We start from the raw sequence: 12575 nt of genomic DNA on the forward strand, positions 1-12575 counted from the left end.
CGATTTGGCATCGGTCAGAGAGATGCAACCTTAGCCGTCCAATGAGAAGGACATCCACGACTCCGCCTTTCAGCTCTCCGCTCCTTTCCTCTCTCCCGAAGCCCCTCCCGTCTCTCGATCTTCTCTTCGTACGCAGAAGCGATGATGCCTTCCTTCTCCTGCCGTTTCCCTGCAACCAGACGACTGCGCCACCTCCGCAGCTTGCCCTTCCTCCTCCTTCTGTTTGCCCTCCTTACGGGCTCTGCCCTTGGGCGCGGCCGCCACGTCATCGCCATCCCCGCTGCCGTGCCCTTCCCACGCGGCCTCGCCTGGGACCCCTCCGCGCAGCACTTCCTCGTCGGGTCCCGCCTCTCCCACGCCGCCGTCTACTCCGTCTCCGACGCAGGCGTCGCCGAGGCCCTCGTCTCCGACCTCCTCCTCCCTTCCTCCTCCTCCGTCGCCGCCCTCACCGTTGACGACCGTCGCCGCCGCCTCCTCATCGCCCTCGCCGGCCCCGCCGCCCTTGCCGCCTACGACCTCCGCTCCCCGCGCCCGCACCGCCGCATCTTCCTCTCCTCGTTCCCCGACCCCTCTGCAGTCCCCGGCGGTGTCGCCGTCGACCCCAAGACTGGCTCCGCCTTCATCACCGCTGGGAGCGTCGTCCTTAAGGCGGATCTCGATGGGACCGCGTCCGTCCTTTCCAGATCGGCGATCTACGGCGCCGATCCGTCGTCAGAGGGCCTGGGCGCGGTGGCGCACGTGAGCCACGGGTTTCTGCTGGTGGTGGAGAGGGGTGGAACCGGGAGAATGTTCAAGGTCGACGAAGAGGACGGTGCGGCGAAGGAGGTGCTGAGGAAGGGGGTGGGGGCGGCCGCGGAAGGGATCGCGGTGAGGAGCGACGGGGGAGCGGTGCTGGCGCGGGGAGGAGCGGGGACGCGTTGGCTGCGGAGCCGGGACGGGTGGGGAGATGCGGCGGTGCAGGACGAGGCGGCGGTAGAGGAGGGTTGGCAGGCCACAGCCGTGGCCGTGCGTGAGGGGCGGAAGGCGTACGTTCTGGTGACACCTGGAGAAGAGGAAGGCGGAGAAGAGAAGAAGGTGAGGAGGATCGAGGAGGTGGAGTGGGGGAAGGAAGGGGAAGGGGAGATGGTGTGGGGATTTGTGCTGATTGGTCTGGGATTGGCTTATTTCTGCTACTGGAGGTTTCAGATGGGGCAGCTTGTCACCAACCTGAACAAGAAGAGAGCATAGTAACAACAGAGAAACTGCATGAGAAGAGGAAGAACACAAAATGGCCATTTGAGTATAGTAACAACAGAGAAACTGCATGAAAAGAGGAAGAACACAAAATGGCCATTGAGTATAGTAACAACAGAGAAACTGCATGAGAGCAGGAAGAAAACAAAATGGCAATTGAGTTTTTGATGTTTATGAGAATTGTAAGGGTTTTCAGATTCACAATGGATCACTAGTGGTGTTTATCACTATTTATTACTCTTCAGTTGGGATAATTAGGGTTCATCATGTTCTTTTTTTAGATGTATAGAATTTTGATTTCTCATATTGATTATTATTCTGAATTCCTGATGACAATATGCATGTCCTCAAGTTTCCTTCTTATGAACTTTAAATGTTGGTGACATAGTTGCAAGGGAACAGCTACAACGAGACAGATTCTGATTCTGGCAACCAAACTGTCACAAAACTGGATCATGGTCATTTTGCTGTTCTACATCCAAAGGCAAAGTTGAATCACAAGGGAAACATGAGAATGCTCATCAACTTGATCACTGGGTTTCAAATCTTGAGTTAAGATTGCTTTTTATCAGGCAGTCATAGTGAGGTGCTTCATTGCCAAGATATATGGCATCAAGGCCAGATTGTTCAGAAAGATAATATCAACTAACAACATGCAATACCATTCATGCTCTTTAAAGACATTTACCCGAGGATAGAGAAGGATAAAAGCACCATACTAGATCTGAAGTACCCAAGTACTTGAGACTGAAAGGTTATACAGAGCATAAAGGCAACAGTAAGTGATGTTGGAAGTCGTTACTTCACAGAGTTGCCTCAACCAAAGGTGCAGTCAATCTGTCCTCAGGACTTGCTGGTGGGTTTTCCTTGTTCTTAGGGTTAGCGGCGGTCTTGTCCTTTGGAACTCCTGCTTTCTCCCGAAGCTTGTTGAGCTTCTCTCTGATTTTTCTTCGGGTCTCTGGCTTCACGGAACGAGCTTCGGCAGGGTCACTGCGTGCTGATGTTGCCATCAAGGTGGCAAACAAGCAGGACATTGCATCTCTTCTTGATATGCTACCCACCAGCTTCACTTCGTTTACTTTGTTAGTCGCCTGCATGATACAAATTATGGTAACCACAGTCATCGAATGACAAAGAAAGGGAAAGGGAAAAACATGAGAGAACATGGTTAAAATGTGGGAATAATTTTGTCATTTACAGATTGAATGCTTCATACAAAAAGAAGATATAAGCTTTAAGAATCACAGCATACAAAAAAAAAATCATCTTACAAGGGAAGAGCACAGATAGAAGTGGGAGAAAGATCAAGAAAATTAAATGGCAAATGTTAGGTTTCTTTTCATGGCTGTATGAGTCTGGCAGTAAGAGCAGCAGAGGAGTTATTTTGTCTGACAAACCTCTCTTGGTATCTAACAGAATAGCTAGAATTGCATAACAAAGAATAGCAAGAAACAAATGCAGGATAACATATCAATTCAGCAACCCAATTTGTTTTATAAATGTATGTATTCTCATACAATATGAGGCTAGATTTTGTGAAGAGCAAGAAAAATAATTGCAACTACCACTGTGGACACACCAGTTTGCTTTCATAGTGTTCTAAATTAACTATACAAAGGATGCAAAGCAGATCAGCTACTTCAAGTCACAAAAATAATAGCATACTTCTCTATACAAATATATAAATAAGATAGTTATCAAGATTGTATCATCATAATCTCAATACTCAGCACAATACATATGTTTTATATCAGTTGATAAATATCTTGTAACAAAGCCAATTAGATTTGTTATATGTTATTGAATAATCTCAGAAAGACTGGTGCACAAGAAGGGGAAAACAAAAAGAATTTAGGGTGCATATAAGATGTGTAGTCATCTGAGTTCAGTTTTTCAGGATGCTTTTATTAGTCAACATCCATCCCTTTAATACACTCGAATCAGACACTGCCTCATGCTTACCACTTATCCTCTCATGTGCTCCAATTACACCATAACTATGATATCCAGGCTGGTCTCATGTCCCACCTAATTGTGTTTGTGCATGATACCTTCTTCTGTGCTCCACATTTCCATCTTATTAACATGTGTTTTCAATTCTGACATTCTTGAATGGTACCACAACAGTTCAATTTCTTGGGTTTCTTTCCTGAACACTGATTCAAAATGCAATCACTGTAAAAAGAAAAAAAAATCTAACATCATGAATACTTATTTTAACGTTGAACCTAAAATCTCAGCTGTCTTCAACATTCATATCAGGATGCAAGTAGCTCTTTGAAGCTAACATGCCTACCCAATTCTTCCAGTGTTGAAATAAATAAACGTGATTCTCTGAGGACAATGAACAAACAAAGTCGAATCCTGAAAATAGAGTAGCACAGTAAGAAAAATCGAAGAACTATGGAAGGCGGCAACCTCGGATGGTGAACTATAATCTATAAATAAATATTTAAACGATCTGAATTCAACTGAGGATACTGCTTTTTACATGAATCAAAAGTGGTAAAAGATCCATATAGTTGATCCCGAATAGTTAGAACATTCCAGTTCTGAACAAAAGAATAAAAAGCTCTTGTTGGCATGCTAAATATCTTACTTGTGTGCTTCCTTCTCTTTAGATTACATTAGTACTATTTCTTATGATGAAGCTTTCGGATCTACAATTTATGACGCCAGTGGACTTCATGTCAGATATCATGCAACACTTGCTTGTTTGCGTCTCTCATATGCAACCATTGAATTCAGTAGCTGACATTGCTGTTGCAATTACAAAGTATAACACTAATTTTTTCAATCATGGAACATGAGCAAGAAATCGAACAGACACAACATCAAGAGACCTTATATTCCGGAACACCCAAAATTTTCTGCACATAGATGATCCCAGGACTTATTTATTGGGTCAAATTTAACTTCAACGTGTAATGCAGCGAACAGCAGATCGATAAGAAACCCCCAGCGAAATCTTGTCTCAAATTTCTTTTTCCTGATACATGTCATCTTTCCTAGAGGCTAAGAGAAAGAGCAATACCCGGAACTTGTTTTGGGCGATTCCGACGACATCGGAGTCTTTTGCGGCCGGAGGATGAGGCGAGGGAAGCACAGCTCGGAAAGATGAGAACGCCATTCCTTCTGTTGTGATGGCGGTGGTGGTCTTTCGCTGTCCAAGAACGCTCCTTAAGCCATTAGGGCATCAACTCCCATCCTTCCTCCGATTTGGCTTGGTAACCCTATACTCTTGTCTTTTGCTTGGCTTGGGGCCGAGCATGGGACCTTGCGCGGCGACGGTGTCCACCGTCCATTGGCGGTGAAATGTGTCGACTTGTCTCGACATTAAGATTAAGGGATAATTAAACTTGACCGAGATAGCAGGACTAATTACGTATTATTCTTTGATCTCTTTAATACTTCGGTAAATACACTAAAATAATTTATATTAAGATTATTATAATTATAAAAATAAAATATTTAATTATATTTATTTTAATATCATCAATTTTATTGATGGAAGATATAATATAAAATAGTATGAAAATAAAAAAAAATAATTTTAATGGTGGTGATGATAGTGCTATGGTTGGCAAAAATAATACAATGGTCAATCTTACTAATGTCAATCGGAACATCGATGACGAGGAGAAAGAGGAGACAAAGCAATGAGGCATCTATCAGTATTATATCACTCTATCTCCTCTTCCTCCTTCGGTGTCGCTTTGCATCTGCGTCTGCTGCGCTAATGAAAAATGCTACATATGACATCACATACTGAATTGACACTAAACTGATGGGCAAATCGATAATTGTAACTTCTCTTCTGTTTTTTTTTTGTTTTGCTCAAATTAAAACTTTATTAGTTGATTCTAATCTTGATAAAAAAAATTTAATTAGGATTTGAGAGAAGGAGCGCTATGTTTATTAGTATTGTTGAGAAAGATCTTTGTTCATTAGTATTGTTGTCTCGATGCCATCGACTAGTAATCGACATGACTCGGTGTTGACCTAAAGGCATAGAGTTGTCCAAGTGACCCTTGCGGCGAATAGATGAGGCGGTCGTTATGGGGTAGAAGGTGGTGGGTTCCAGTCTTCTCGGAGATCCTACACAAAAGTCAATGTCGGGGGGAGGGGGAGGGGTGAGGGTGATAGAAGATAAGATTTCCCCAACTATATGAGAAAATCTCTTTACTCTGTTGAGAAAAATTCTCTATTCTGTTGAGGAAAATTCTTTCTCCTAATCTGTATAAATAGGAGAGGGATATGTTAATGTATTCAAGCTAAAGCTAAGTTACTTCAATAAAGCTTCTTTACTTCTTCAATAAAGTTTCTTCAATAATTATTCTTATCTTCTATTCTTTTCTTCATGGTATCAGAGCCACTTGCCTAGAGCAAGCTCTCTTCTCGCTGTCGACTCATCTGTTGCCACCTCCGACGGCAAAAGAAAAAGCTTTCTACTATTGCTTTTCCATCGTCAGGCTATCGGTGCGATAAATCTTTCCTCCTCAGCGAACAGCAACTATCTTCTCCACAGCCACTCTGTACCAACGTCCGTTCCCTTCCGCTGCGGCGTCTCTAGTGCTACGCTCACCAGCACTGCCCTATCTTTCCTCCTTTGCTATAGCCTTCTTCTCTATTGTAGCATCGTTGCAGCTTCCTCCTCTGCTGTACCTCTATTGCAGCTTCCTCCTCTGTTGTACCTCTATTGCAGCTTTCTCCTCTGCTGCACCTCTACTGTAGCTTCCTCCTCTGCTATAGTATCGCTGCAACATCGCTGCAATTTCCTCCTTTACTGCAGCTTATTTCTCTACTACAGCATTGCTATAGCTTTTTTCTATTACTGCAGCTTTCTCCTCTACTGCAGCCGTCGCCGTTGCAATCGCAACAACAACAACAGCAACAACAGCAGCAGCATGCTCTTGCCCTACTCACGAAGCCTCTGGCTCGTAAATCATTCTTTGCATCGATCCAAGATTGGTATCCTTGACAGGAGCACTTGCGGGGTATGATAGAAGATAAGATTTCCCCAATTATATGAGAAAATCTCTCTACTCTATTGAGGGAAATCCTCTATTCTGCTGAGGAAAATCTTTCTCCTAATCTGTATAAATAGGAGAGGGATATGTTAATGTATTCAAGCTAAGTTACTTCAATAAAGCTTCTTTACTTCTTCAATAATTATTCTTATCTTCTATTCTTTTCTTTAGGGGGGGTGGGGGGAGAGGATTCTCAATTCCTTCGATGATCAAATTAGTTTTTTGTGAAGTACTAGGAACGAGAGAGTTTAGAGTGAGAAAGCCACCCTAAGAAAATCTCAGGGGGACCATTCATGATTGTCATGATGAAAGATGAGGCGATGGTACAAGGTGGTGGGTTCCAGTCTTCTCGGAGATCCTACACAAAAGTCAATGTCGGGAGGAGGGGGAGTGGGGTGGGGGGGGGGGGATGGGATTCTCAATTCCTTCGATGATCTTAGTTTTTTGTGAAGTACTAGGAACGAGAGAGTTTAGAGTGAGAAATCCACCCTAAGAAAATCTCAGGTCGACTTTTATACTTGGGCAATAGAGGAGGACCATTCATGATTGTCAAGATGCTCTTCTTTTGTCATTTATCTATATGGATGGTTGGTCCATATGGCCCCCTATGGCCTGTTATCCACAGAGGCAAAAAGGAGGAAAAGCCGATCTAATCAGTCGCCCGAGGACCACGACCCCCGACAATTGAAAAGGTCGACTCGAGTGGCTCTTTATGTTCTATCTTTCACAGAGACCGACAGAATGGGGTGCAGGTCTGTTTGACCACCCGAGGATCATTACTCTTGGCGATCGTCGGGATCGACCCATATCGCCCCCCATGGACTGTTGTTGTCCACAACGATAAATAATTATTGCCTTACTATCGAGTGGAGGGGAGGATGACTTGGCTTTCGTCATCTATATCAACTCTTTTTTGGTGGTCAGCTGATAGGCTATGATTGATATCAGAATATACCTTATTAATTAGGGTTTGAGAGGATTAGAGTCTATGATTAAAGCAATAGTTAAGGATGAGACGTTAAGGCAAAGAACTTGTCATTGAGTTGTCGATCGATAAAGACTTTGATGAGTATTTATCTTTTTTATTTTAAATTATGTGTTAAATATAGATTTATTGAATCATAGTTTAAATCATTGTTTTGAATCATATTTTTTTGAGTGTTTACCTTGTTGCAATAGAAGTGTTTTTCTTGTTATTGTTGAATCATATTTTTGTGAGTGTTAACCTTGCTGCAACAGAAGGGATTCTCAATTCCTTCGATGATCTTAGTTTTTTGTGAAGTACTAGGAACGAGAGAGTTTAGAGTGAGAAAGCCACCCTAAGAAAATCTCAGGTCGACTTTTATACTTGGGCAATAGAGGAGGACCATTCATGATTGTCAAGATGCTCTTCTTTTGTCATTTATCTATATGGATGGTTGGTCTATATGGCCCCCTATGGCCTGTTATCCACAGAGGCGAAAAGGAGGGAAAGCCGATCTAATCAGTCGCCCGAGGACCACGACCCCCGACAATTGAAAAGGTCGACTCGAGTGGCTCTTTATGGTCTATCTTTCACAGAGACCGACAGAATGGGGTGCAGGTCTGTTTGACCACCCGAGGATCATTACTCTTGGCGATCGTCGGGATCGACCCATATCGCCCCCCATGGACTGTTGTTGTCCACAACGATAAATAATTGTTGCCTTACTATTGAGTGGAGGGGAGGATGACTTGGCTTTCGTCATCTATATCAACTCTTTTTTGGTGGTCAGCTGATAGGCTATGATTGATATCAGAATATACCTTATTAATTAGGGTTTGAGAGGATTAGGGTCTATGATTAAAGCAATAGTTAAGGATGAGACGTTAAGGCAAAGAACTTGTCATTGAGTTGTCGATCGATAAAGACTTTGATGAGTATTTATCTTTTTTATTTTAAATTATTGTGTTAAATATAGATTTATTGAATCATAGTTTAAATCATTGTTTTGAATCATATTTTTTTGAGTGTTTACCTTGTTGCAATAGAAGTGTTTTTCTTGTTATTGTTGAATCATATTTTTGTGAGTGTTAACCTTGCTGCAACAGAAGTGATTTTAGTGTTCTTGTTGAATCATCTTTTTGTGAAATACTTGTTGCTATAGGTGGTGTTTCTTCTTCAATCAGTTGTGTTTCAGACTCATAGTTTTGAGTGGTTCTACTATCAGTCTTGTTGAATCATGTTCTTGCTGCTATTAGTTATTATTTCTGACTCATGGTCCTATTAAATCATGTTCTTGTTGCTATCATAGTGAGGAAGAATCATGAATGTCTGCTTTCATTACAGTTTTTTATTTTAGAATCTTATTTTATTAATGGTGTTTTTGCTATATGATTGTTTTATCAATTGTGATAGTATTTTTAATGAAAGTTAGAACGAAGGGGATGGAATAATAAGAGTTGGGGAATGAAACAGTACAAAAGTAGGTAGATTTTGCTGATGCTATAGAGTTTTGTGTTAGGATCAAGTGATATATAAAAGATGATAAATATAGAATTAAGGTGATATGCTAAATTATTTATGTGAGATTATTTGACAATAGTTAAATGGTTGATTGATATGTAAGAAATCTTTGATACAACAAAATAATTATGACAGAAACACAATAAAACTAATGCGAAAATAAAATAGCATACCTCCGGTCATTGTTGTCAAAAATTTCTACAGCGATTTCTTCTTGAACTTTGGTACTTCTCAGCTTAGAACTCTCGCTTTAGATGGTGTAGGAAATCCTTTTGACTTCAAAAAGATGTTGAGTCGAGGGACCAAAATCCTCATTTATATAGATGTTCTTCCATCAAGAACATTTATTATTACCAACTCATAACGTTGAAAAATTAATTCAAATTTGTAACGTTTGTACCATAACGAAGAACTTAACGATATTAAATATTTAATAATAATGGTTACATTTAGAATAAAAAATCAAAATATTTAAAACATAATAAATGAAGAAATTGATTATAATGAATTATGAATCTTAATGAGAACAGTTACATTATTATTAAATATGATATTTAAAAATAATAATTATATTTTTTCATTTGGTCCATATGTTTAGCTTAATAATTTGAATTAATCTTTCTCGAACAACTTTCTTAAGAAATAAATATATGAATTATAGTGATAAGTCCTCTAAGAGCGAGTATTATCATTCATGTATCACGATGTATTTAGTTTCTTAATCATAATGTGGTAATATTACTTAATGAATAAACCTTATATTTATTCTTGGTCCAATAACAATATATTTTCTCAAAATAATGTACACATGAATGAAAAAAATATCACAATATATAAGAGTTTCAATATCATTACAAAGTTGAACCAAGTCCTATTTTCTCTACATGATCCTTGAATTTCAGAGGTAGCATGCCTTTAGTCAAAGGATCTGCAATCATCAATTTAGTGGTAATATGCTCAATGACCACTTTCTTTTCTTTTACACGTTCTCTTATAGCTAAATACTTAATGTCGATATGTTTACTTCGACTTCCACTTTTTTTGTATTTAGCCATAAAGACAACAGCTGAATTATCGTAGAAAATTCTTAATGGCCTATAAATAGAATCCATGATTCTAAGCCTAGAAATGAAACTCTTAAATTATATACCATATGAAGTAGCCTCAAAATAGGAGATAAACTCAGCTTCCATGGTAGAAGTAACAGTAAGGTCTGCTTGGTGCTTCTCCAAGAAATAGCTCTACCAGCCATCATAAAAATATATTTTGATGTTGATTTACAAGAATCAACACAACCGAATAAGTCTGAATCTGAGTAACCAACCACATTCAGATTGTCTGTATGTCTATACATAAGCATGTAATCTTTGGTTCCTAGTAGATACCTCATCACTTTCTTTGCAGCTCTCTAGTGGTTTATACCTGGATTACTCTGATATCAACCTAGCATCCCCACAATAAATGCAATATCAGGTCTAGTACAGAAGCATATGGAATGTTTTTCATTGATTCGCTTTCAAAGTTGTTCTTTGGGCATTGGTTCAAATTGAACCTATCACCTTTCACAATGGGAGCAACACTTGGTGAACAATCCTTCATTCGAAATCTTTCTAAAAGTTTATCGATATAGATTTCTTATGATAGACCTAAAATACCTCGAGCTATATTTGTATGGATTTTAATGCCAAAGACATAAGATGCTTCACCCATATCCTTATGTATATTATATGAAATTTTATCCTTATGTATTGACCATTTGTCCTTATGTATATTATATGAAATTTTAAAATGGCCATATTGAGGTGGAAGGGTATTCAGAATATAGTGCACCAGGAAGAATTTTGACATATTAACCTCAAGTTTCTTAAGTTGAGCCACAATATCTCGTATTTGCATTATGTGCTCATGCACACCCTTTATGTTGGTGAGTCTAAGGGATGAGAATTTCATTATTAGGGTACTTGCTAGTGCCTTATCCGAAGTGATGAATTGTTCATCAATAGCTTTTAGCAAGTCTCAGACATTTTTATGCTGGTCAACAGAACCACATATGCCAGCAGTTATCTTAGTTTTGATAAACATCACGTTGAGCCGATTGGATCGCTCCCATCGCTCACATAACGTGATCTCAGTTGGAGTGCTGGTATTAGTGACTATAGGTGGTTCGTCTTTCCTAATAACATAATCAATATCCATCCACCCTAAATGGAGAACTCTCTCCTTCCATATCTTATAGTTATCACCACTAAGTTCGGGAATATCACATCGAATATCAGAGAAATTAAAAATTTGAGAAACTGCATAAAATCAAACATTCTTATGTCAAAATTTGAAGCTTAATAGTCTAAATTGCATGTTTTACCAATGTAAAACATGCCAAAAAAAATATGAATCTCATAACATAAAAATTATCTGTGGGCTAAACTCTTAATTCAAATAGATTCAAATGGTCTTTATGGTAAAACTATCAAATTATATTCCAATTCATAATCCCTATACGTAAATTATGAAAATAATCTGATATTTTATCTTGATTAATTATATTAATATAATAAAAGATTCTATGAGATAATAATTATTATATGAAATATAATCAGTTACAATATGATGTCTAATTACTTATGTGATCCTTATTTTAACTTTATATATAATTTTAATTAATTAAGGATGGCCAATTCTTAATATATAATATGATGACTAATTCTTAATTAATTAATATTATATGGATCACTAGACATTTTAGACATATAAAATTAACTCATAAGCATGATTAAATATAATCAAATATGCATACATGAGCATTTTATTGTCTAAAATTATTGAAAATGTTATATCCTCATAATTTGAAGTTTCAAAAAGAAATCAAAATCAAATCATTTTCATGGCATAAAAATGAAAGCTCTTTCATATCAAAGGTAGAGGTCAATCGGCTCTGATATCAAATGTAAGAAATCTTTGATACCAACTTATGTTTCTAAATCATTATGATAGAAACACAATAAAACTAATACAGAAATAAAATAGCGTACCTCCAGTCATTATTGTCAAGAATTTCTACAGCGATTTCTTCTTGAATTTTGGCACTTCTCGGCTCAGAACTCTCGCTTTAGATAGTATAGGAAATCATTTTGACTTCAAAGAGATATTGAGCCAAAGGACTAAAATCTTCATTTATATAGATGTTCTCAACATTTATTATCACCAACTCATAACGTTGAAGAATTAATTTAAATTTGTAACGTTTGAACCATAATGAAGAACTTAATGATATTAAATATTTAATAATAATAGTTATATTTAGAATAAAAAATAAAATATTTAAAACATAATAAATAAAAAAATTGATTATAATGAATTATGAATCTTAATGAGAACGGTTATATTATTATTAAATATGATATTTAATAATAACGATTACACGATAAATATTATGATATGATTAGAATGAATTCTACGTTATTAAGAAAATTTTTAAAAGCAATAATCTAATATGAGTATGTTTTAAATATTTTTATACATAAATTGTAAAGTGTAAACAGTGAAGAATGAAGGCTACTACTGCAGTCTTATATCAGCGTACACATCCAATGAATATAGCATCTGAAGCAAATTACTCAACCATGTAGTATGCATGCTAATGTTGACTGGTGCAAAACTGGCTCTTTCTGACATTGAAATCCCACAATCCAAAAAGGAGAGCAGTGAGTGGCCAAATCCCCAAGCATTAATGAGTGATCCATTCATTGAATTTCTTCATTTAAAGATGGATACAAAACTGGACACAAAACTAAGGAATGAACATTACAATCTTACACTGACACCTAACA

At 38.2% G+C, this 12575-nt stretch overlaps 1 protein-coding gene across 1 annotated transcript; it reads left to right on the forward strand.

Moving 5' to 3' along the window:
* The first annotated feature begins 141 nt into the window (after nt 1-141).
* On the forward strand, nt 142-1470 carry LOC135593580 (uncharacterized). The gene has a single exon (XM_065083741.1). The coding sequence runs from the start codon at nt 142-144 to the stop codon at nt 1225-1227; it is 1086 nt and encodes a 361-aa protein (XP_064939813.1). The 3' UTR covers nt 1228-1470.
* Nucleotides 1471-12575: the final 11105 nt, after the last annotated feature.

Source organism: Musa acuminata, chromosome BXJ1-9 (genome assembly GCF_036884655.1).
Source record: "Musa acuminata AAA Group cultivar baxijiao chromosome BXJ1-9, Cavendish_Baxijiao_AAA, whole genome shotgun sequence".
Classification (NCBI taxonomy): domain Eukaryota; kingdom Viridiplantae; phylum Streptophyta; class Magnoliopsida; order Zingiberales; family Musaceae; genus Musa; species Musa acuminata.

Excerpts from the sequence above, each read along its gene's own strand:
- LOC135593580 (XM_065083741.1), top strand. The coding sequence starts at position 142 with ATGATGCCTTCCTTCTCCTGCCGTTTCCCTGCAACCAGACGACTGCGC.